General features: G+C 39.4%; 1 protein-coding gene across 2 annotated transcripts in view; it reads left to right on the top strand.

The window, feature by feature from the left end:
* The window catches only part of LOC108719082 (unconventional myosin-X), a 185,172-nt gene that overhangs the window by 140,035 nt on the left and 18,063 nt on the right, over positions 1–27,074 (top strand). For both annotated transcript variants that reach the window (XM_018267695.2, XM_018267699.2), the window contains exons 20-32: positions 7,119–7,243; positions 7,549–7,663; positions 7,769–7,875; positions 9,271–9,603; positions 9,727–9,763; positions 10,780–11,655; positions 14,405–14,528; positions 15,136–15,379; positions 16,461–16,556; positions 22,913–23,006; positions 23,934–23,989; positions 24,934–25,076; positions 25,202–25,396. In XM_018267695.2, the coding sequence (XP_018123184.1) occupies positions 7,119–7,243; positions 7,549–7,663; positions 7,769–7,875; positions 9,271–9,603; positions 9,727–9,763; positions 10,780–11,655; positions 14,405–14,528; positions 15,136–15,379; positions 16,461–16,556; positions 22,913–23,006; positions 23,934–23,989; positions 24,934–25,076; positions 25,202–25,396 (2,545 nt within the window). The remainder of the gene's footprint in view (positions 1–7,118; positions 7,244–7,548; positions 7,664–7,768; positions 7,876–9,270; positions 9,604–9,726; positions 9,764–10,779; positions 11,656–14,404; positions 14,529–15,135; positions 15,380–16,460; positions 16,557–22,912; positions 23,007–23,933; positions 23,990–24,933; positions 25,077–25,201; positions 25,397–27,074) is intronic.

The following is a 27,074-nucleotide window of genomic DNA, read 5'->3' as shown; positions in this document are numbered from 1 at the left end:
TAGTTAATATCAGACAACGGTTCACAGTTTGTCTCATATGAGTTTGAATCCTTTCTGAGAGAGAGGAATATTGTGCATAGGAAATCTTCAGTGTATTACCCACAAGCAAATGGAGAAATCGAGCGATTCAACAGAAGTCTGAAAGAAGCACTACAGACAGAAAATCTTACTGGGAAATCTTGGAAAATATTTACAACAGAGTTCCTACATAACTACAGAGCAACGTGCCATGCAACAACTGCTGAATTATTACATGGCAGACAGATGCGCACTAAGTTACATGTTGCAGACATCAAACTTCCACAAAATACTGTGCCTACAAAATCATCTACTGCTGACATTGTGAGACGTCAACAAGCCAGGTGCAAGAGAAGTTCACGTTCAGCCTGGATCTTTAGTCAGAATTAAGGAACCAGGAATACTGAAACAAGGACAAATCTCAATTTACTACACCACTTGAAGTGAGACACCAGCAAGGACCATTTAATATGAACTGTCTGATGGACGCATATGGAATGGAAGTCCTTTGCTCCTGTTAGATATGACTTTGGAGAAGCTCCATTTGATGAAGGACATTTTCCTACTCCTGATGTCAACTGCAATAGGCCTGAAGAAAGTGAACCTATAAGGCGTACTGAGAGAATCAGAAAACTATATCAGAAACGTCAGGCAAGGGTCAAATCCGGATTGTCAATCAAGGGGTTAAGCTAGAAGAGTTGTCGTAGGCAGGCAAGGATCAGGATACAGAATGCAGAATAGTGAGGAAACAGGCAGAGTCAAAACCGGATAATCAGGACAAACAGATTCAGGATCAGATGCACAAGGCTCAGGAAACCACTAGAAACTAGGTTCTATCACGGGCAATTTCAAACAGACAGATTGGGCTTTAAATAGTATTTGAATTTCGCGCCTTTGCGCTCTGACGTCATACGCCAGCGTGCCTGCGCCTTTAAATGACAAGGAGGCGCGCCGCGTGCGCCCTAGAGAGGAGCCGGTGCCAGCGAAAACACGCTGGCGCGGCTAGAGAGAAGAACGGTGTGGCGGACGTCCCCGCCGATGTTGCGGCGGACGACCCCGCCGCACAGCTACTCTTACATAGAGAAAGTGCTAGTGTGCATTATTAAAATATACAAAATCCCCCTTAAACCATAATCCGTAACTTGGATTTTAGAAATTTTTGTAAATACTTATTTACTGCTTTTCAGCTGTCTACATGATGTATTCTAGAATATAGTGACTGTACATCTAAGGTTACCCACATAAGATGATCTTGCCACTTAATGTTACTGATTTTACATAACGTATCATGACTGTCTTGCAAATAGGCTGGCATTGTTACCACTATTTCCTTTAGAAAATAGTCCACATATTCGCTGAGACATTCGCTCAGACTTCTTATTCCGGAGACTATAGGTCTCACTGGTGGTTTTATTGCATTCTTATGCATTTTAGGTAACGCATAGATGTGAGCCATAATATGATGTTGACGCCATATAAATTTAAATTCTGTATCATCTAGTACATCACATTTTCTTGCAAACATTAACATTTCCTTCATCTCTCTCTTATACATTTCCAAAGGGTTTTTATTTAAGCATTCATAAGTATCTGTATCATCTCTTTTACCATATTAATGTAATAGCTTTTATCTAGGATTACCACTTTTCCTCCCTTATCTGCTCTTTTTATTCATATTTGATCATTTTTTTGCAAATCATATAATGCTTTCTTTTGTTTATTATTAATATTACTTATATGTTTCTGGTTTTAACCCCTTCAGAAAAAATCTTTATTAGATCTCGCTCAATTGCCTTTTTGTATAAAAAAAGAACACCACATGTTTTGTTTTTCCCAGTAATGTACACTGGTCTGAATGATAAATTAGTTTTAGGGCAATGACACATGTGGAGATTAGTCACCCCGCGATTAATCTCCTCTAGCACTGGTGATCTCCTCCAAATGCTTTCCAGCATTTAGCATGCAAATTTCTGATGGAGAAACATACATGGCACAAAGTTGCCTAAAGTAACTTCTGGCTACATTGGAAAGTAGCAGTGCCGCTTATGGTGAAATGCCCTACTTTTTTGGTTATTTCTATTCTATATAGAGTTTAGGAGGAGAATAGCATACTTAATTAGTATTGGACCTAGCAAGTACTAGGTAATTAATATATCGCATTAGAATGACTGCTTCACATATTTGCTTCCATATATTGTATATTGTTGGTTTTTAGAAGTTGGTCTATTGCTTGGCTTACCTGAAATGGTTCTATTATATAGTTGTTATATAATAAGTTCTATAGTTACATTTTAAACCTCTCCAGATGGATCTGCATAGGCCTGCACTATGATCCTTTAAGTGGAACATCCCAATTTGGTCCAATGCATAGGCACTATATAAGGCAACGTTCAGCTCATTTGGTAGCCTCACCAAACTAGCAGACGTGTATGTATATGCCCAGATCAAATATAGAAGAGTAGGTGCCAAGAGGATGAAGCCCAATTGTTTATTGAACTTATGATAAGAGTGAAATTCATGGAGCTAGCAGCTGGGATTTTTTGTGGTTCACTTTACAGTTCAGCCTAGAGTCTTGCATAGCGTTGACTACCCAGGGAATACCCACAAAGCAGTCTCCCATTCCCAGAGCGTATAGTGGGTCAGTGGGTCTGAGTCAGGTTGAGTCTCAATGGGTTGACATAGGGTTGGGCATAGGTCTACCCAATCAGACCTGAGCAGTAGTGATGTGTGGGCTGGCCCGAAACCAACGTGTCATGGGGTTCGGACTGACTCTGCACAAACGCTGCGGGCAGAGGGCAGCGTGCAGGTTCAGGTTCAATCTCCACCTGTGCCCATCCCATGACCTAACAATGCACCGCTGCCACCAGTGGTGGAGTCCTTTCATACTTTCACACCTGCTCACCCCTGCCCCTTCCATTATGTCAGAGAGGGGCAGGGTGGGCATGGGTGTATAAATACAATCACCTGCTGGGTTAGGGTCGGGTGTGAGTTCCAAACAGCCGTGATAGGGTCAGGTGCAGATCGAATTTTCATCAACCCACACATCACTACAACGCAGGACTTCAGCTTCTTTCCAATGTATCTACTATCCTCTCTTCAGGGAACATGTAGTGCTAAGGAAGAGAATATGGGTTGGTAGAGCCCTTCAATTATAGGCTGCAGTTCTGTGTCAACAGCCTCAGGGGTCAATTTCTGACCCTTAATATGATATATTCAACTTTCAGAGAACCAGACCAAAGTTTATGTACTGTTGAACAAAGCATAAGATTCAGAACACCTTTGTGACCATTAATATATCAAAAATTGTTATATCTGGTTTATTTCCAAGCACATTTATGAGATGCCAGGTTGGAAATACTTTCACAAGATGGCTTTCTAGTTGTGTAGTCATTAAAGGATTTATTTTACTAGCCTTTTAATAAATTTTTTCCCTATCTAGCTCCATGTGAGCAGTTTTATGGTTTTATAGTATTACATTCATTAAAGCAAGGCTGCAGAAGCTAATTCCTCTTTTACATGACAGCAAACATTTCTCAAGATCTTCAGTTATTTCTTCAGTTATTTGTTTAGAAGTGAGAGCTTTGTGTATTGTATCGTAGCAACCTGATGGCAGTGATGTTCAAGGGAAGTCTTTTATTGTGTCCCTATTTTCCACATATCAATTGCTGTCTACAGTCTATAGCTTTCCCATTCACCATTAAACAAACACTGTCAAAATAAGAGTTTAAGGACCAGTAATACTATTAAATGATTTTTCTTTTCACTTTTAAAGTTTGTGTCTCTTCAACCAACACTTACAAATAAACTCTTTACTGGCAACATAATGTTCTATTTTATATGAGAAATGTTTTAATTCAGCAGGTCTGTAGAGAGTCATGAATGATATTTGACATCTATTAAGCTATATAGAATACAATGATTTGGTTCTTAGACTGGAAGATTACCTGTTATCTGCTAAAGGTGTGTCCTCTAACCAAATTAATTTACAGTGGCTGCCTCCGTGGCAACACACTGCCTTATTTATATAAAATGTAGTAGTTATGCTGAGGTAAAGTAGGGATGCACAGAATCCAGGATTTGGTTTGGGACCCGGCCAAGATGAGGGCTTTATCAGCAGGATTCGGCCGAATCCAAGTGCCTGGCTGAACCAAATCTGAATCAAAAACCCAACACCAGAACAAACACCAGGCACCCTGGTCTCGGCTCGTGCTTCACCAGTAGTGTGACCGCCTTTGGGCTTCGGGACGAGCCCTCGGCTTACTTGGATGCCACCTGGACTTAAACGAGAGGTGCAAGATGAGAGTTCTGGATAGGCAGAGGGGCACTACTGCAAAGCAAAGTCTTTGGACAGAAGATCGTAGTACAAGGTGTTAAGCAAAAGAGTAGTCAAATCAGGCCGGGTCGAGGCAGGCAGAGAATAAACATTATCAGGCAGGCAAGGGTCAAACCAGGAAGTCAATCAGAAGGGATTCAGCAGAAGGGGTAGTTGGTATACAGGCGAGGGTCAGGATCCAGAGGTCAGAATAGTCAAAAGCCAGGCAGGGGTCAGAACAGGAATCAAACAGGTTCAGGATACAAGATAGCAAGAAGCTCAAAAGCACCAGGTATAAACCTAGCACGGGCAAAGTCCCACAGCCCTAATGGGCTTTAAATAGTGTTTGAATTGCGCGCTGACGTCACTACGTCAGCGCGCCTGCGCCTTTAAATTACACCAGAGCGCGCCGCGCGTGCCCTAAGACGCCGGCGCCTGGTACCTACCGGAAGCCGCTCGTCCCTGCCGTCCCCCCACTAGACCACCAGGTACATTTATTACAATGACTATGAATATTTTCATTCATCCAGGTCATGGTCTATCTAATATAAGTATTTCTAAAACAACAGGATTTGCTGAGTAATCTTTGAAGACGTTTCACTACTCCTCCTTGTAGCTTCTTTAGTTCAACTGACTAGTGTGGGAAATCCTCGTCATATAAACTCTTCCACTAATCCAATCACAAGTTGCATGACACATTGGTAATCCTATCACAGTAACTACACAAAATCAACACCCCTGTGAGTTTCAGATGTCACCTCTCTGAAGAGTAACAATGTGGCATTGTGATTGGATTAGTGGAAGAGTTTATATGCCGAGGATTTCCCACACTAGTCAGTGCACTGAAGAAGCTACTCGGAGGAGTAGTGAAATGTCTTCAATGATTACTCAGAAAGTCCAGTTGTTTTCGAATTATTTATATTAGATGTACGTGTTAATATTAATTTAAAATTTGTTATTGTCTCTAATAAAACAGCAATCATATTTTTTTTCCACTCATAGAAGTTGCAAAAGCATAATTTCGGGGAAAAAGTCTGTTATAATTTTTGCATTATTCAAAGCAGTGACATTTGGTTTGATTGCTTGAGTGTATACTGCTCTAAAACACTATTAATTTTTTTTTTGTCTAACATTGCATGTGTTAACATTGTGATAAATTCAAATAGCAACGGTCAGCCACATTGACCATTAAGATATTCTGGTGTTATGGTTGAAATCAGTGAAGGGTTTAGGTAAGATCTATAGCTAACATGCCTTACACACATCATTGAAATGTATACATTAATTTAATACAGCTGCCCATTCTCCATAAACTGAAGTAATAGTAATAAAAAGAAAGGATTCTTAGGTTTTTATAGACAGAATTGTTTATAATAATAAGATATATTCATGGAAGGGTGTTATCTGTTTGCAGATAGGTTTGGCAGCATGGCTGTTCTGTAAGCCAACATTCCCACTTAAAAAAAGGCACACAAATCCACTTTGTCGCTGGGCTTTAGCTATAATTTCAGATGTTCAATTGCTCTATCATTTTGCTAGATAGTGGGTGTATAAACTCTAAGCTCACTCCTCTTGATATGTGAAGCACTAAGTGGTGACTCTGAAGTTATTTTTTTCAACTACATTTATGTGCCAGAAACCCATAGCAAATGGTACTGCTCAGTAGTGAGCACAGATTTTTCAATCTCCCTGGCTAATGCTAGCTGTTGTATTGTCACGATCGCCGCCCGGAGCAGGTCCTGGAGCTCCGGGCGGCGCGTCCTCCCCTGCCGGCGTCGCTCCCAAAATGGCGGCGCCCATGGCCGCCCCGTGGGTAGCGGCGCCAGCGCGATGACGTCAGCGCGCCGACGTCGGCGCAAGGACGCCAATGACGTCACAATGGTGCCAAATTCAAAATAAAAACGCCATCTAGACGCCAGAATGGCGCCCAAGTATAGGAATACATTTCCTAAGTGTATCCTGGGTTTCCTGTGAGCTGATATTGCTAATCCTGTTCCTGATTACTTATCTTGACCCCTGCCTGGACTTTGGACTTTGCTGTTATCTGCCTGCCCCTGAACTCTTGCCTGGATTCTGACTACTCTTTGGATTAACCCTTTGGACACCGCAACCTTGCTCCCTCAAGAGGGCTTCCTCCTCGATCCTGACTACCTCCCTGGAGGGATCTCCCGGCTCCCTGACATGTATACACTAGATTTTGTTTGGCTAATTAAGTCCAAAGAATTCAACAACTTAAATATAATTTGGATATCAACTAATTTAAAATTCATCATAAATTATTTTCGCATAATTAAGTAAATTTAGTAACCTGGTACAATTTGGCCTTGTTCTAGTCATGTGTCAAAGAGCCACCACTCATAGTATGAATTTAATGCAAAGAACACAATTGCACTCTCTTCACTAATCATAATTCCCCTCTCAGGTGACAACAGCCCCAGAATCACCACTGAATGATCAGTCATGCAAGAGTTTCAGTATTATTTATATATTGTGACTTGGGGGAGGGCGCTCAAGGAGTGTTGAATTACAAATTACACTTTAAAATGTAAGCACCATTAATAAGAATATAATTTACAGTTTATTGATGGATTGTGTGTGAGAATTATATGCCATATAGGGATATCCTCATATTTTAAGGTGTACATTCTTTTTTCTAATACACAAATTCTAATAAATCAAGTGACACAAATGACATCACTAAGCACTAATTATAACTGTTGACATCACCATTTCACCATCCCCATGACACCAATTATTATTAAAAAAAATATTTTACCATCTTATGCAGATGCCAGACCAGTTTGATGACACAGTTGTTCTCAATCAGTTGAGGTACTCTGGTATGCTAGAGACCGTAAGGATACGGAAGGCTGGGTTTCCTGTGAGGAGGCTCTTTCATGACTTCTGTTTTAGGTAAGAACGTTTTATTTTTATTACTATTACAGTTTATGGGGAATGGGCAACTGTATTTAATGCAAGATCAAAATGGAATATGTTTTGATGTCCTGTAAAAAAATACAAGATAGAAATTGCTAGTAATATTTGACAGAATGGGCAAAACAGGTTATACTGTTGATTTTCTTGTTTCTTATAATATATAAATTCTCCTTAGATTAAGGATAGGGTGCTACTGCTTATAATCTGATTGTATTTAAAGTGCATCTATGCGATAGTAATGTAAATTATTTAAACTGCAAGCCTCTATTTGTGATAAACAGGTACAAAGTGTTAATGAGAAAGCTGTCCCTTCCTGAGGATATAAAAGGCAAGTGTGAGACACTTCTTCACCTTCATGACAATACAGACACTGAATGGCAGATTGGAAAAACTAAGGTAACACCTTAAGTTTTTTTTCTTCTTTTCAGTTTTATAAATTGTATAGTGAAAATATGTATACTCCAAGCGGATACTCCAATTTTCCTCTTTTTTTGAGAGCAGGTCTTTCTAAGAGAGTCTCTGGAACACAAGCTGGAGAAACAACGAGACATAGAAGTGTTTAAGGCAGCTCTGATAATACAAGCACACATCATGGGATTTGTGGCACGGTAGGTACAGTTTAACATTTGCAATCATTTAACACAGGGATGCCCAAAAGGTAGATCAGGATCTACCAGCAGACCTGCTGGTGATCAGTAGATCACCAGTGTCAACAACTTGTCTAAATCACCCTCCTGTTTCAATCTTTTCATTCAGATATTTATTATGCTAAGGTTACATAAAAAATAGTTAAATAGTGTTAAATATAGCAATATAAAGTCTCTCATAAATCAATATAATTTGTAATATAATATGTAAGTAATATTTCCACAGAACAGAATGCTAACAATGCTTTTATGGATGTAGATCATAATGGGAAAACATCACTAAAAGTAGACCTCACATTAATAAAGTATGGGCACTCCTGATTTAACATATGTTCTCTTGAACTGGACATTGCTTCATACATTCTCTTTGCATAGAACTCAAGAAATTACAATATTTTACAATATAAGCCTTAGTTACAAACATGGAGCAATGTTAAAGGACACGTTTTTGATGCATATAGCCATATTTTTTTTACCCACAGTATAAACCCATACTACTTTAGTAAGTTAAATATAACATCTCTTCCATAGTTTAAATGCTGTGTATGGCAACAATATTTCTTTAAAAAGACATTTTTGGCCATGACAATTTATTAAATTATTGTCAAGGTTAAGTACAACAATCATATTGTAGTGGCACACGCATGTTCCAGAGTTACTTTATTAACAGAAGTTATTGCTTGCTAAAGTGAAACAACGTTCTAACAGAATGTTTCGCTATAATTTGTCCACTGGGGCTATATTGCAGAAGAGTCACTGTGGCATATCTCAAACATATTAATAAATACAAATATAATATACAGGTTATACTTCTCTAAAAGTATAACCTGTAGTAAACAGTTGTTATAAATCGGTTACATTTCTCCTTTAACCAATTATCAATATTATACATACCATCCAGGGTTGTCCACACATCTGTTTACTTTTGTAGTGCCTTGAAAATTCAATACTAGCCCCTTCAATAGCTGTTTGCATAATGAGGTAATCTCTTTTCATGTGCATATGAGCGCTAGCTATACATATAGGACAATATGCCACACAAAAAGCCACCCCAATGTGTGTAATTACTTTCCTGTAAGCATGGCATATATCACAGTTTTCTCTTTCTCTTCTAAAGCACTTGGTGTCTGAATAAATAAAGATAGCACAGTGTTAAACATTAGCTTAGCTGGAACACAGTCACTGCAGTTCTTATTTCCAGAGCTGTTGTAAACCATTCATGCCACAATGGTGTCTGGATACTGAAGTGACACCTTGATACATTTTCTTATTTACTGCCATAATGTCACCATTTGTAAAACTGCTATTGCTTCATGCAGCTTCATTGTAAACCGAAAGTCTCCTTTGTTAATGCAGTAAGCAGTACAAGAAAGTCCTTCACTGTGTGGTGGTTATACAGAAAAACTACAAAGCCTTTCTTTGGAGGAGAAAGTTTCTACGTCTTAAAAAAGCTGCAGTGACCTTCCAGAGGCAGCTGCGTGGGCAAATAGCCCGCCGTATATACAAACAGCTGTGGGAACAGAAACAAAGAGAAGAGGAAGAGCGGCGAAGAAGAGAGGAGGAAGAGAGGAGAAGAAAAGAGGAGGAAGAATGTAGAAGGCGAGAGGAGGAAGAGAGGTTGCAGAAAGAAGAGGAAGAGAGGTTGAGGAAAGAAGAGGAAGAATGGAGAAAGAAAGAGATGGAAAAAAGGTATGCTGAAAACCTTTATACTTGTCAGCCCAAACAGCAGGGCAATTGCTTCATTATTTTCTGAATTATGGTCGACATTAAACATTCTTGCTATTGACAGTACTGATTTGTTTTTATTTTCAGGGAAAGACAGAGACTGGAAGAAGTATTAGCTAAGCAGGTAAAACTGTTGGTTCAGAGTCAACTGCATGTCTATTCATCATGTTATAGATAGCTAGCCAGCCATCCTCATGCTGTTGGGAGTTGTGGTTCAACACTCGTTCACACTAGATCACAGCGTGGACATCCATGTTCAAGTTCTTTGATTCTTTATTAAATCATTTCCACAGGCTTATCTTGCCCATGTTAGTGTATTAGAATACATAAGCTTTCACATTTCTTTATACGCGATTAGCTAGATGGTGATGTGTAAGCACAAAGCATTTTATTTATACAGTTAAGTGCCCAAGATAAAGACATTCCTACCCTAAAAAGATTAGCAGATAGGCACAAATTAACAGCTTTCTTATTCCTGGGTATGTGAACTCTATTTTCTTGGCTGGGAGAGAGTCAATCTTTGGAAAAAGGAAGCATAGCTCAGCTGTAATCAAGGGCATGTTTTAATAAAGATCATATCAATATTTCTTATCTACTAATTTTGTGGATGTGGTTGGCTAATATACTTTGGTGATATCACTTGATTGATTTACAGTTACAGTTTACTGTTTACAGTTAGTCCAACAAATGTACCTAATCCCTTATATACCTAATAGCACAAGCAAACACTTATAAATTTCATATTCGCATCATATACATTTTAAATCAAGCCATGCACAGACACACACATTAAAGCTCACTTGTTTGCACTTGTCACTTGCACTTATTGCTGGTTTGCAGTATTTTAAAATTAATGTTTAAATGATCATTCAAAATACACATGGATCATGTTTTTCAGTAACTTACCTGTATTAAGAAAGCAATTAACTGAAAAGGACAATTCCCTTTTTCCTTCCTCTTCCCAGCTGACTTTACAAAGTCAAGGGGAGGACAGTGGGAGTTTAAAGGGTTTATGAGTGTCAGTCATCCCTACAGAATGCTAACATGTGTGCTATCAGTAATATGCAAATATATAAGTTAATTGCTTTTTTAAATGTGTGCAATTAGGATCCAACTTCTTTTTCTATTTTGCAAATTAAGGCTGAAGAAGCAAGGAAACAACAGGAACTTGCTGCCATGCTGGAATCCCAAAATCTCACAGAGTTAGAAAAACAAAAGGAAAACAAACAAGTGGAAGAAATTCTTCGCATGGAGAAAGAAATTGATGACCTACTACGCAAAAAGGAAGAACAGGAATTGTCACTTACAGAGGCGTCTTTACTGAGGCTGCAAGAGCTACGAGACAATGAGTTGAAACGACTAGAGGAGGAGGCTTGCAAAGCTGCTCAAGAGTTCCTTGAGTCCCTGAACTTTGATGAGATTGACGAATGTGTAAAGAATATTGAGATGTCTCTCTCTGTCAGTGATGCATTTCCAGATCTCTCCAATATGCCTGGTGTCTCAAGTTATAATACACCAAGCTTCAACTTCAGTCAGTCTTACCCTGAAGAAGAGGTAGATGAAGGATTTGAAGCAGATGATGAAGCTTTTAAGGACTCTCCAAATCCAAGTGAGCATGGACATTCAGACCAGAGAACTAGTGGCATTAGGACAAGTGATGATTCTTCAGAAGAGGATCCTTACATGAATTATACTGTGGGGGTTTTACCCCAGGCTGCTACCAGTAATACACTACTTTCTTCGGGTGAAGACAAAACAACCATTAAGAAATCAACTAGTGGAGAGTCTACATATTGTGTACCAGAAAATGTACCATGTGGGCCTCAAAATCCTGGGAGCATCATCATTCCAGATGGAGACTATGACTATGATCATGATGAAGCAATCACCCCTGGAAGCAGTGTGACATTTTCTAACTCAGTCAGTAGCCAGTGGTCTCCTGATTATAACTTTTCTATAGGAATATACAATGGATCTTCAGCATACAGATTTAGCTCAGAAGGAGCCCAGTCATCTGTAAGTTTCATTTGCAATCTATTTTCTTTCTTACTCATCATCAATGCCATATATGCAATAATTAGGGATGCACCGAATCCAGGATTAAGAGAAGAAATATCACTACAGGCCACCACTGTAGCATTAGCTCACACACATATCTAATGTTCCTGATTGTTTGTTGTCTGACAGGCAGCTATAATGTATTGCAGTGTATGGGAGGCTGCTGCAGGTGGAGAAGGGTAAGAAGTTTGTAAAGTATTCCCAATATGAAATGATAAATATAAGCATTTTGGCTAGTTGTACACTGGTGCCATAGAGCACCTGTCAGCATTTGAGAAATTATGCACTAGAAAGTAAATGGGAATCCTTTATTCAAAAAATTATTATAGCAGTTGCTGCACTTATTTATACAGTGACAGAAAGTTGATTAGTGATTTACAATAAAAGCTAGAATGTAACATAAGAAATAAGGGGTCCATGCAATTGTATATTTTTAAATAACATGCAATAAAGCACATACTCTTTTTGGAGTGTTGATATATTAAACATAGTAACATAGTAAGTTAAGTTGAAAAAAAGACACGCATCCATCAAGCTCAACCTTTTAATTTTTTTTTAACCTGCCTAACTGCTAGTTGATATAGAGGAAGACAAAAAAACCCATCTGAAGCCTCTCCAATTTGCCTCAGAGGGGAAAGAAATTCCTTCCTGACTCCAAAATGGCAATCGGACTAGTCCCTGGATCAACTTGTACTATGAGCTATTTTCCATAACCCTGTATTCCCTCACTTGCTAAAAAGCCATCCAACCCCTTTTTAAAGCTATCTAATGTATCAGCCTGTACAACTGATTCAGGGAGAGCATTCCACATCTTAACTGTAAAAAAACCCCTTCCAAATATTTAGGCAGAACCTAATCGGAGTGGGTGACCTTGTGTCAGCTGATAAATAAAGCATTAGAGAGATAATTATATGATCCCCATTTATACATAGTTATCATATAACCCCTTGAGCGCCTCTTCTCCAGCGTGAACATCCCCAATTTGGCCAGACTTTACTCATAGCTAAGATTTTCCATACCTTTTACCAGCTTAGTTGCCATTCCCTGTACCCTAAGTCATTTATGAACAAGTTAAATTAAAGTTGACCCAATACTGAGCCCTGAGGGACCCCACTAAGAACCTTACTTCAAGCAGAGAATGTACCATCTGTACCTGATCCTGTAGCCAGTTTCCTATCATGTGCAAACGAATTTATTAAGCCCAACAGACCTTAACGAAAGCAGTCGTTTGTGGGGTACGGTATCAAACGCTTTGACAAAATCCAAATAGATCACATCTACTGCCCTCCCACTGTCCAGCATCTTACTTACCTCATCATAAAAAGCAATCAAATTTGTCTGGCATGACCTATCCTTCATAAAGCCATGCTGATTGCTGCTCATAATGCCATTCACTAGGACAAAATATTGAATGTGATCCCTTAACAAGCCTCCAAATAATTTGCCCACCACAGATGTCAAATTTACTGGCCTTTAATTGCCAGGCTGAGATTGTAATCCCTTTTTAAATATTGGAATGACATTGGCTTTTCTCCAGTCCATAGGTACCATACCAAAGCGAATCTGAGAAAATCAGAAATAGGGGCTGGTCTAAAACTGAACTAAGCTCCCTTAAAACCCGGGGGTGTATGCCATCAGGCCCTGGAGCCTTGTTTACATTTATTTTTATTAAAGTTTTATGAATCATATCCTGAGTCAGCCACTGTCAGGGGGCCTATCGGCTCCCAGTGGGGGAAGTCCAAGGACCAAGGAGGAAGCTTTAGGCTAAAGTCCAAGTTCACGGTAACAGACAAGGGTTCAGGAAAAAACATAGTCAAATCCAGGCAGGAGTTCAGAAGGCAGGCAGATAATTAGCAAAGTCAAGGTACAGGAAGGGTCAAAAGTCCAGGAACTCAATAAACATGAATTTAGGAACACCCAGGAATGCTTAAAACAATCCTATAGTCGGCCACTGAACCAGCATCCTGGGTGTCCCTTTATTTTAAATATTGCACCAAAACGTGGAGTTGTGACATCACACGTTTGCACGCTGATGTCAACGCAACATCACCTGAAACCATGCAGCAACCATGGGCGCCACCATCTTGGATTCTCTGCGGACGGAAGCGGAGCATTAAGCAGCGCTCCTGACAGCTAATGACTAGCTGAGCCATCATTGCAGCTATGAAGTGAGCCTGGGAACTCAGACTCCTCTATTGTATACACTGAAGAAAAGAACTGATTTAGCACATTTGCTTTTCTGTATCTGTTACAACCATACTGGTACCATTATTTAAATGAGCAACACTCTCAACCCGCATCTTTGTACTATTAATATACTTAAAAAATGTTTTGGGGTTAGTCTTTGCCTCAGCCGCAATGCACTCTTCATTTCCTTTCTTTGCCTTCCGGATTGCTGATTTACAACAATTATTATAGTGTTTATATTCATTAAATGGAGCTTCTGTCCACACAGGCTTGTAGTTCTTAAATGCCTTTCTATTCTTTCCTATTAACTTCTATATTATGCCACATAGGGTGATACTTAGAGCTTCTACATTTACTCCTTAAGGGAATAAATTGAACACAGTAGCGATTTAATATCATTTTAATGACAACCATTTCTGTGAAAGTTTCTTTTTTTTTTATATTCACATTTTTAACAAACAAGTTTCTGCTGCATGTATGACGAGAGTTTAAGCTGACCTTGTCTGTATTGTATTTGCAGTTTGAAGACAGTGAAGAAGAATTTGATTCCAGATTTGACACAGACGATGAACTTTCCTACAGAAGAGATTCTGTCTATAGTTGTGTCAGTTTGCCCTACTTTCACAGCTATTTGTATATGAAAGGTAGGTCACAAAATCTAAGGCTTCCAGGGTTTGGGTGTCCAACCTTCTTTTGTGGTCCAACCTTTGGTATAGCATCAGTCACCATTCCATAAACATATCAAGGCCAGCAAAAAAGTGTTGACCCAAAATCTCACTGTAACTGGCCTTCAAATTATGCTGTAATTATCAAGAAATTTCCAGGATAAGCCTTCAGGTTGGTCCTTCCTATTTTGGCTACTTGGCCCTCACAGGGGGGACAGCCTCACATTTTGCAACCTATACAATCTTTTGTCACATTTTTATTTCACTATTGAATTACAAAGAGGAGTTTGATTTTGCTCTCTTTGGTTGTAGTCATACAGATGGTATAACTTCGGCCACATAAGGACCACACGAACGGGCACGACTACAGTCGATTTCTTTGTGCATAAATAGTAATGTTCCAGCAGGCTATTTGTAATAGCTGCGTTAGTAGCAATCAGACATTTCTTGATACATTTTCACAGTCAAAAGTATGACTGTCCTAGCCTCTAAATGTACATATGTAAATTGTTTCAGTTAATCAGATCAAGTGCATTACTTAACGAAAAACCAATTTTTTTAAAAAAATTACAACATTACTTTGCAGGTGGAATGATGAACTCATGGAAGAAGCGATGGTGTGTTTTGAAGGATGAGACATTTCTATGGTTCCGTTCTAAGCAGGAAGCTTTGAAGCAAGGATGGCTTCACAAAAAGGGTGGTGGATCGTCTACACTATCCAGAAGAAACTGGAAGAAACGTTGGTTTGTGCTTCGACAATCTAAGCTGATGTACTTTGAAAATGATAGTGAAGACAGACAGAAGGGAACGATTGAGCTTCGAGATGCCAAGTATGAAACTTTTAAGTCAATTGTATAAAATGCTGCACAAAAATCACACATTTAGCTCCATATGCATAATTTACAATTTGCTTTGATGAGAAGTTGACTCATTTCCAACACAGAAGCCGATGTTATACCAGTTTGTCTTGCTATGTGCATCCAGCTTAAAGGGGTTTTTCACCTTTAGATTAACTTTTAATATGGTGTAGACATTGATATTTTGAAACAATTTGCATTTGGTCTTAATTTTTTTATTTTTTGTAGTGTTTCTGTTAGGTTTTTGTTCAGCTGTTCTTCATTTTGACATATAAGCAGCTACCTAGTTGCTAGGGTCCTATTTACCCTAGCAACCAAGCAGTGGATTGAATGAGAGACTCGAATATGAATAAGTGAGGGATTGACTAGGAAATTAAGTAATAAAACATAATAACAACAATAAAATAGTAGCTTCACAGAGCAATAGTTTTTGGCTGCTGGGGTCAGTGACCCCCCATATGATAGCTGGAAAGTGGCAGAAGAAGGAGACAAATAATTAAAAAAATACAAAGAATAATGATGACCAATGCAATGTTTCTAGGAATACATCAGTCTATAACAATATAAAAGTTAACTTGAAGGTTAGGTACTCATTTAAGTGAAGAGATATGTGCATTCCCATAATAGCTCCCTTCATATTTTCATTTTTGTGAGTATTTTTTATTTGTGGGATTTTCAGCCAAACTGACTCACTACATGTAGGTCACAAACACTATAGACTACAGGTTAATATAATTAAAGGTGAAAAGTTGCTGCAGGTCTAATCACCTATAGCACTGACTCAGCAGGTAGCATTTACTAGTTATGTCTTTGAAAGCAAATGATTTATTGGTTACTATCAGCTATTAGACCTGGGCTTAACTTACCATTTTTTCTGCACCCACTCAAAAGTTTCATCTGAGATCCAATTCGTTTGGACATAGTCAGTTAATACAACTAGACAGATTACAGCTGCCATTTAATATTAAATCAGCTAGTCTTTTTGAAATGCAGTGAATTATGTTAATGCATTGTCAGTATAGTTAATAATAAATACTTTTTTTCCTTTTTATAGAGAGATCATTGATAATGCTGGCAAAGAAAATGGAATTGATATAATAATGGAACATAGGACATATCACTTAATTGCTGAGTCTCCTGAGGATGCCAGGTATGGAAAAATAGATTTTATGCAAGCATATTGCAAGCAGCTTCTTTTACACAGTCCTTAATACTATATTTGCTATGTAAATAATACATATACCGTATATACTCGAGTATAAGCCGAGTTTTTCAGCATCCAAAATGTGCTGAAAAAGTCTACCTCGGCTTATACTCGGGACAGCGGGCAGTAGCCGAGATTGCAGTCACTTTTAATCATTCCTATACCAACAGTTGGGGAGAGACTGCAATATCCCACAATGCCCTCTGTTGGTTTTATGAAAGTATAACAGTGACTGCAATATCACACAGCGCCATCTGTTGGTTGTATCAAAGAATAACAGTGACTGCAATATCACACAGCGCCATCTGTTGGTTATATCAAAGAATAACAGTGACTGCAATATCACACAGCGCCATCTGTTGGTTGCATCAAAGAATAACAGTGACTGCAATATCACACAGCGCCATCTGTTGGTTGTATCAAAGAATAACAGTGACTGCAATATCACACAGCGCCATCTGTTGGTTATATCAAAGAATAACAGTGACTGCAATATGACACAGTGCCATCTGTTGGTTGTATCAAAGAATAACAGTGACTGAAATATCACACAGCGCCATCTGTTGGTTGTATCAAAGAATAACAGTGACTGCAATATCACACAGCGCCATCTGTTGGTTATATCAAAGAATAACAGTGACTGCAATATCACACAGCGCCATCTGTTGGTTATATCAAAGAATAACAGTAACTGCAATATCACACAGCACCATCTGTTGGTTGTATCAAAGAATAACAGTGACTGCAATATCACACAGCGCCATCTGTTGGTTATATCAAAGAATAACAGTAACTGCAATATCACACAGCGCCATCTGTTGGTTGAATAAAGGATTAACAGTGATGGCAATATCACACAGCGCCATCTGTTGGTTATACGAAAGATCAGTGATGGTTTTATGACACACAGCACTCTCTGCACAATTCTCTGTCACCATCAACTTTGCAAAGAAGTCCGGTCGATCGCTGGGGGAGTCTCTTTGGCGGAAGGTGCGCTGCTGGGAGACAGGGCTGTAGTTGTGTCTAGGCTTATACTAGAGTCAATAAGTTTTCCCAGTTTTCGTAGGTAAAATTAGGTACCTCGGCTTATACTCGGATCGGCTTATACTCGAGTATATACGGTAATCAGATAAGTCACCTATTACACTGATGCCTCAAATGTAGATCTGTTACAACTCATGATCTGGTGACCATCAAAGTACAACAGTGTTGACCAAAGCTAGCTGCATTCAATTGCTCCTTGTTCAGTTTATGAATAATGCTTACAGAGACGAGTGGTGTTCTTTTAATCATAACAGTAGTATTAAAAAAAGTATATTGTAAGGTGTACATTTCGAAATAATCTTAATTAGAGATATCCTCAGTCAAGAATTTCATTCAGGATTTTGACTGAAAATAGGATACAGAATTGGCTGAATTTTAGGTGTTCAGCAGAACCAAATCCAATCCCTTAAAGGGATACTATCATGGGAAAAAATGTTTTGTTTTTTTTTCAAAACAAATCAGTTAATAGTGCTCTTCAGCAGACTTCTGCACTGAAATCCATTTCTCAAAAGAGTAAACAGATTTTTTTATATTTAATTTTGAAATCTGACATGGGGTTAGACATATTCTCAGTTTCCCAGTTGCCCCCAGTCATGGTACTTGTGCTCTGATAAATTTAAGTCACTCTTTACTGCATTACTGCAAGTTGGATTGATATCACCCCCTCCCAGCAGTTTAACAACAGAGCAATGGGATGGTAACCAGATAGCAGCTCCCTAATACAAAATAACAGCTCCCTGGTAGATCTAAGAACAGCACTCAATAGTAAAATCCAGGTCCCACTGAGACACATTCAGTTACATTGAGTAGGAGAAAGAACAGCCTGCCAGAAAACAGTACCATCCTAAAGTGCCGGCTCTTTCTGAAAGCACATGACCAAGCAAAATAATCTGAGCTGGCTGCCTACACACCAATATTACAACTAAAAAAAACACTTGCTGGTTCAGGAATTAAATTTATATTGTAGAGTGAATTATTTGAAGTGTAAACAGTGTAATTTATAAATAAATACATCATAAAAAACCATGACAGAATCCCTTTAACGTCATGTTATATGCAAACGAATCTTTTGTTGATTATAAATATGTCACATCCCTTATATAGTAACCATGTGACAACAAATTTGTGGTAAAACAAAAAAATTATTTTGTCCTTTTGGTAAGCCCCCATAGACAAGCATTGCCTTTAAATTAAAGAGATGCTTGTTTTTTTGTTTTTTTAATTAGAGCATTGCCATCCAACTACTGACACAGCTCAGTAAAACCTGTGCATTATAGTATATAATAAACCCGCTGTTGGAATATATTTGGACCTGGCCCTTCCACCTGAGAAAATGTCCACACCCCAACCTCCCTTGCCTGCATCCCTATCCTTATGTGTCCTCAGCCACATGACTCTGTCTGCCAACCCACTTGCAGCAAACAGCAAGGGGTGGAGGTTGTGGAATCATACAGCAGACCCCACAACTGTCCAGGCCCCCCTCTACCCCAGCCAGGGCCACCATTAGAAATCACGGGGCCCCGTACAACAAAATTTTCGGGGCCCCCTGGACCCCGCCCACCCCAGATCCCACCCACTTCACCACCCAGACATCAGCACTAAAAAAGGTGACCCCACACACACACAAGTTATAAAAAGCTATTGATGGTCAGGGCCCCTTTTTATAAGTTAAAAAAACTGTGGCACCAGGGCCCCCAAAAAAGTTTTTTTTAAAAAAAAAAAATTGGTGGTCAGGGCCCCCCTACAAGTTAAAATAAATAATTGGTGACCAGGGCCCCCCTATAAGTTAAAAAAATTGGTGCCAGGGCCCCCATAAAAGTTTTTTTTAAAAAAAACATTGGGCCCCCATAAAAGTAAAAAAAAAAAATTGGTGCTCCAGAGAATATTTTTAAAAAAACATTGGAGCCAGGGCCTCTCCTTACAAGTAAAAAAATTGGGGCCCCAGAGAAAATTTAAAAAAAAACCATTGGTGGCAGGGGCCTATAGAGTATTACAATAATACATTGGCGGGCAGGGGATTTGAACTTGTGGCTTCAGGACTTCAACTACACCTTCTTTCGTGACTTCGGGTCTTTTCGCCGCTTCAGGACTTTGGGTCTTTTCGCCAATTTCAGGACTTCAGCTATTCGGCTTTTCAGATGGAAGAGGTGGCGCGGCTTCACTGTGGTCAACGGGGGCCCTGCTATTTCAAAAAGGGCAGCATAGCTGGGCTCCAGTGGGCATCCACACATAGGCAGGGTCAGACTGGCCCGGCGGGACACCATGAAAAAAACATGGTGGGCCCCAACCCTCATGGGCCCCCGTCGGGCCAGATCCCCTTCTCCCAATCCCAGTTTGAAAATAAAAATTTCCTGACGTGCGGCAACGTGCGCGCATGCACAGTGATGCGCGGTGTGCTGGGCAGCGATGTCAGCGTTTGTGTGCCCGATGGCCCTGCAATAGGTGAGGAGGGGTGGGGGGGCCCCTGGACGGCAGTCCTGTTGGGCCCCAGGCCCAGCAGTCCAACCCTGGGCACTGCAATAGGTGAGATGGGGAGGAAGGGTGGAGAGGGGGGGGTCTGGACGGCCGGTGGGGGGGCCCTGGATGGCAGTCCCAGTGGTCCCCCCCAGTCCGGCCCTGTACATAGGGGCCAAAGGGGGGCACTTTCTCCCCCTGGATGCGCCTTGAGTGTGTGAGGCAGAGAGAGGAAGGAGGAGGGATGAGTGGGGGAGACCCTGGGATCCATTTTAGGACATTGGGAGAACAGACGCCCCGGGTGCTGCACTCTCTCCTAAGGAAGAAATACAGACTCGCCTCTTCTCACTGATTTAAGAGGCTGCAGTGACAGCTCCGTCCATGCTGCAAAAACTTGTTGCGTTGCAAACAACCCCCTCGCTCGATCCTTCCTCCTTAGCCCTCAGCCCCTCCCTCCTCAGCTCAGCCCCTCCCCTCTTAACCCTCCTCCGTGCTCTGTGTTCAGCTTGTGAGCTAGGGTTTTCGTGTCAGCCTTGAGCACGGAGGAGGGCTAAGAGGGGAGGGGCTGAGCTGAGGAGGGAGGATCGAGCGAGGAGGGAGTTTGCAACTCAACAAGTATTTGAAGCACGGACAGAGCTGTCACTGCAGCCTCGTAAATCAGTGAGTAGAGGCGAGTCTGCATTTCTTCCTTAGGAGAGAGAGCGCACGCAGCTGGAGCGTCTGTTCTCCCAGCGTCAGTGGACGCTTCTGCGGGCCCCCCTTCAGGTCCGGGCCCGGTACAGTAGTACCCCCTGTGCCCCACTGATGGCGGCCATGACCCCAGCTTCCCCTGTTGAGTCTGCTGTATGGTAGTAACGCCAGTGATCTGTGTAGTCCACATTCCATGACCCGTATAAATAAGCATGCCTTTTTCGGATCTATTAGTGACTTCCGCCAGCCTTATATTTTACATAAGGTAGTACACTATTCCTTATATACCGTCTCTATCCAACCTGCATTGCTCAAATACAACTAAAGACATCCAAAATGTGTTTACAGGTATAGAGAAAGGGGGCAGGGAATAAGTTATAATGATTATCTGTATTTGATAACAAATCTCTGTTACTTTGTGGCCATGTAAAATACTAACACCTGCCTGTAATGAAACCCAGAGATTCTGCTCAGCAGGGACGAGATAAGAAATGTATCAACAAAATGTATCCATTTAGAACAGTTTACAGGATCGGCAACCCACCCTCCCAGAGCTGCTTTAGAAGGTGAAAAATGACACTTTACACTTCAATATTAGAAAAACGGTCACACATAGTAAATATAAAGTAATTGGAAAAAGTCATTATTTCTGGTGATCTATCTGGTAAAAACTAGTTGTTTGAAGGTGAACCACCCCTTTAAACAGACTGGGAGCCATAAAAATTGTTTGGAGTGCCACATCTGGCCCATAGGCCACCAGTTCGACAGTCCTGCTCTAGAGAAGCCTAAGACTTAGGCAGTCTTACTGCTCGTGGACCTCTGAAGTCTAAAGCACTGACTCACCTATAGACCCAGCCACTTTGGCTCGTTAAGTGCACTTTTAAACTGTGTTCTAAATGTGTATTTTCAGCACACTTTTAAATGGTGTTATAAACATGTATTTTAAGCACACATTGAATTCTAAATAAATGCAGGCCCTATACTTGTATAGGTGAACAAAGTTTAGTGCATTGTAGACACAAGGCAAAATACTGCATTTGTACATCTATATGTATAACTTAGGTGCAGCACTTTTCAACCAACCCCTGAGATGGACACTTGAACTGTACTTGGTTGCATTGCACACATTCAGCATCAGTTCCCCCAATGTGCAATCAATTTTTATGAGCGTTTAAACAATAGTACTATAAATGATAAAGTCTTCTAGTGTTACTCTTACTCTAGTATTTTACCTTTCCCTAATGAACTTAGCATGGCCCTTCCCTCATAAAGTGAAAGTACACCTTTAACAAAGATAGAATGTAAAGGATTTACTTATTGAAATCATATAACATTTATTCGAACATAAATTGTAGCTGCCATATTGCTTGACTTGATTCTGTAATTCAAATGTTAAATCAGGGGTGTTGTGATAAGGTTACGCTAGAAAACATTATAATTAATATAATATAATAATATAATAGTATAATACTTTTGTGTGAATTTGTTGACCAAGGAAACAGCATATTAGCATGCAGATAATAATGTATAAAGAATAAAATGTATCTTATACTATTTATATATGGGAAAATAATCAGATAACCCATTCCTATTAACTCGGTGTTTAACTGTATGTTTTCTAATGCTACTTTGGCAAGTTTTATAATCCAGAGCATGCTCTACTACTTTATCTGTTGTCTGAACATTAGTGTATTGAGTTGGTGCAACCTCCCAAGACTGAACACAATTAGCTACTTGGTCTGAACTAGTAATTTAACATGACCTAGCTAGTTCTCTATTTTATTGTAAATAAGCAGCTGACCTCTAATCAAATTACTGTTAAAAGTTATCCATCTACGTCATTACAAAGACCACGCTTTTAATTACTTGCTTGTCAGTTCATCATTACTAGAAAGCCTAGAGCTAAATTAAACAAATTCTTTAAAAACAGGAGTGTGTTGCAATAATTTCAGCTGGCAAGAAAACAAGAAAAATAATGAGTAGGAGGTACTACTGTATATACAGTAGCTGAAGCATCTTGCTTAAACCTGTCTCACAAATAGTATCTGATGAGTTACTGGCAGGATTTTCTAACCTGCTATGTCTTGTTTTTCTCTCCTTTGTTCCCTCTCCAGTCAGTGGTTCAGTGTAATGAGCCAGGTTCACTCTTCCACAGAACAGGAAATTCAGGAGATGCATGATGAACAAGCCAATCCACAGAACGCTGTGGTAAGTGGAAATCTTTTTCATGGCCATGTTAAAGTGTTTTGTGAGCTTCTAGTGTTGCACATGTATTAAAACATGTGTCCCTAATAATGTTGTAACTTGGGATGCAAATGGTTATGGGTAGGACTTATAAAAACAATGGAAACATACAGTATGCTTTATAGTAAATTTTTCCTCCAGTGTTAGATAGTTGATGCCAAACTGATGGCTGCTGTGAATAAATCAACATTTATTCAGCATCATTTTCTGCATCTCTAAATAATGGTACACACAGACAGTTTTGTTTGTGTTACTTAAGACATTTCTAAGTGACTGCAATTTAAACCTTTATTTTGACATAAAAACATCTCTAATCAAATTTCTCCTAGAGTCACATTTAAAAATGCCAGTTTGGTTTATAGCTAATATTCATTATGACAAAATCTGGACATAATTTATTACAATATGCTGCTCAGATCCTGTATTAAACATGATTTCTAAAATTGTCTATGGGCACAATTTAGTGCAATAGTTGTCCCACAATGTGTCCAAAAGAGACAAAAGGCAATGCATCACATTATCCCAAGGTTGATGGCACAAGTAATGTGTTTGTTCAGTGCTGCAGCATTTCCCAAGAAAGCTCAGAAATTCAGACTTGCATGTTTAAGAAGTGATAATTAAATTGATTGGGGACTATGTAAATAAAAAAAATTGAAGTCACTACAGCCTAAGTGTATAAAATGGATCATATGGAAAAGGGCTTAATTGTGTAACAAAACCACAACCAATTGTGTAACAATAAAGGACTTTAGAAACAGAGCATTGGTTGTTAAAGACAAATCTATTCAATCCTCCATATATGTATTGTCATTAAAAGGTTTATAATAAAGATATTAAAGCTGGAATGCTTATTATGCTGTTACAGTGCTTACCAATTGTTTTCATTTACAGGGTACTTTGGATGTTGGAATGATTGATTCTGTGTGTGCTTCAGATAACCCAGATAGGTAAGCTAGTACTTACAATCAGAATATATTTTTGCATTATAGAATATATAATTTGAATTAAGCACAGAGCGTTTCATGCAGGTCCCATAACAAGTCTAGGTTTCACTGACCTGATTAACCTGAATAAGGCCCATAGATTTCATATTCTTCAGCTGCAGGTAAAGTTTTGTATTTTCAGCTATTAAATATATTATATTGACCTTCTTGGGTCCACACGGAGTGCTGTTTTAGACTATTGGTTCAGCAACCCTTTACATTAATACAAACAAAACTGGTACGTAATTTAAGTCTACTTTACTTTTTTTGTGATCACCTTCCAGTGCCTTAAATTTTAATCAAATAGAAAAGCTCAATGTGCATTCTTTCATGACAATTCTAGTAAAAGCATCCTAAGGCTCATTTATTCTGCCAAGAGCAAGGTACAAAGTACAAAAATTAAGCACAAAGGTCCATGTCCAAGCACCATATACCACAATTCATCGCCTCCATCACCTCAGGATCTAAAGTGTCAGATATTGTGAATTTTGGGCACACACATTAAATAGTTCTGATATGGCAAACTCGAACACAGAATGACTAATCAGGTCTATATACAATGCCTTCATTGGTTCTCTGTTGAATGATAACCTCAAATATGTGTCATTGGGGTCACTGCCCAATACACGAATCATGCCAGTTTTGTAATTAAAAAGCTTACTGGGGCATAGAAAAGTAGAAAAAGAGTAACTGTAAGCAGAACATTTATTCTTGTACAGCATCACATTTTTCCACTCATATTGGAGGTTTACAGTAAATAATTCCATGGTGTGAAATCTACTTATAGTAATTGTCCTATCAACAAGCATCAATGCCCACACAAATAATAGCAAGGCCTGAGCTTGTTTGCCAAACACAGCTCATGTTTGCTTGATAACTAAAAGGTTTTTCCATTACATTTTTGCCAGACCAAATTCATTTGTTATCATTACTGCAAACCGCGTCCTTCACTGTAATACAGATACCCCAGAAGAGATGCACCACTGGATAACTTTACTGCAGAGGTCAAAGGGAGACACCAGGGTGGAAGGACAGGAATTTATTGTGAGAGGTAAGCAATGAACTAAGCAGAGTTACACTGAAGTAAATTGAAGTACTCTGATATTATATTTAAAAGTGAAAGTGGAATTCTTACTTTGATATTAGATATAATCACCATTTCCTTTGGTGTTACAGGATGGTTACATAAGGAAGTGAAAAACAGTTCTAAGATGTCCTCTCTAAAGCTGAAGAAACGCTGGTTTGTCCTCACTCACAACTCTCTTGATTATTATAAGAGCTCTGAGAAAAGTGCAATAAAACTGGGCACCTTGGTGCTTAACAGCCTCTGCTCTGTAGTGCAGCCTGAAGAGAAGATCTTTAAGGAGACAGGTAAACTAAAAGCCTGTGTTAATTATATCATTTTTATACAATCTCAGCACCAGACCTAAATATGGCCCTGGCAGTGTGATTTGGAATTTTCTGAGTTGCGTCAGGAGACGCAGCTCAGAAATTTCCAAATCATACTCCCAGGGCCATATTTAGGTCTGGTGCCTTCCCTCCTCCATTGCCAATTGGCACATGTGCATGTAAAGAAGTTATAATAACTGCACTAGTAGATTTAGGAAATAGAATATATTAGCCTATCTATTTTTAAATGATGGCTAAAATGTCTCTAAAGTAGACATAACAAAAATGTGACTATTTAGGCTAGTGCATGACGTGATTTCACAACAACATTTTCCATAACTAAATGGCAGTAATCATTGTGGATAATTTCTGAATACAGTTAATAGTACTGGTATTCATCTGACAATCATCCTTTCACACTTACATACACTTTCTCTAACTACATTGGAAATTTGGGAAAAATTAAGATGTATTTGTGGCAATAAACACCATACTGTATGTCACAGTAGTTAACGGAAATTCAAATCTTATATATGGTTTATTGACCCTAAAACAGTTTCTGTATGTATTGTGGGGGATCGCTCTTTAGGTAGTAGCAGCAGCAAATCCTTTCACACAGATAGTAGACAGTACACAGGTTTCCAGCTGATCTCACGTGTGCATTTATTTAACACAGTAGCTTAAACACCAACATAACAGTTCATACCCTTTGGGAAGGCAGTCAACAAAAATAGTCCAGCTGTACTGGTAAATGAAAATGTCCTTTTCCCAAAGGTCCACCAGGGCCACCATCTGGTTAGCATCAGTTGCATCAGCTTGGCCTGCAAAACGTTGCATCCGAACGTGTAAAGCATGGAGAAAACTTTCCACCATTAGTGCAGGAGTTAATTCCTCTGGTTGTAGTCACTTTTGGACAAGACGTATTAGGTCATACATCTGAGACCTTACAGGTTTGACCACATCAAATGTCCAGGCATGTACCCGCTGGGCCCTCATAGCCATTGGTACTGGTGGGCATTTTCAGGATTCATATCAAAATAAGCCTTTTGCTACTCTCCGGACAAAAATGGAGCAAACACCCCCGCCCACTGGTCAGGTGAAAGTTTTTCCCGCTCTGCCACTCAAATATGGGGAGATAAGCCTCCACATCATGCTTTGATGTCATCTTTTGTAAAGATGTTTACACTCTTTTATACAAAGAGACGGGCTCTCTTGTTCCACTTTGGGACTTTTTCATAGTCTCGATCCATTTTAGAAGCTGACTGTTGATAGCCTGCTGTTTCTTTAAAGCTGTTTGAGCAGACTCTGCAAGTATTTGATTAGTCCGCTGCTGATGTGCATTGGTTTGCTGCTGATGATCATTGGCTTGCTGCTGCTGAGCATTGGACTTAACAAGTTCTTTTAGAATCTCCTCCATATTGGCAATGTTCTGTGAAAATCACACTACTGTGCTTGATATAACATTCCTTTAATATGACTGTCTCTTTAAGGAGCTGCCCGTATCTGAGCACCAATTGTGGAGGATCGCTCTTTAGGTAGTAGCAGCAGCAACTCCTTTCACACAGATAGTAGACAGTACACAGGTTTCCAGCTGATCTCACTTGTGCATTTATTTAACACAGCATCTTAAACACCAACATAACAGTTCATACCCTTTGGG

This window comes from Xenopus laevis, chromosome 6L (assembly GCF_017654675.1).
Source record: "Xenopus laevis strain J_2021 chromosome 6L, Xenopus_laevis_v10.1, whole genome shotgun sequence".
Taxonomy (NCBI): Eukaryota; Metazoa; Chordata; class Amphibia; order Anura; family Pipidae; genus Xenopus; species Xenopus laevis.
The sequence above is the reverse complement of the archived record's forward strand: the minus strand, read 5'-3'. Positions and strand labels throughout refer to the sequence as shown.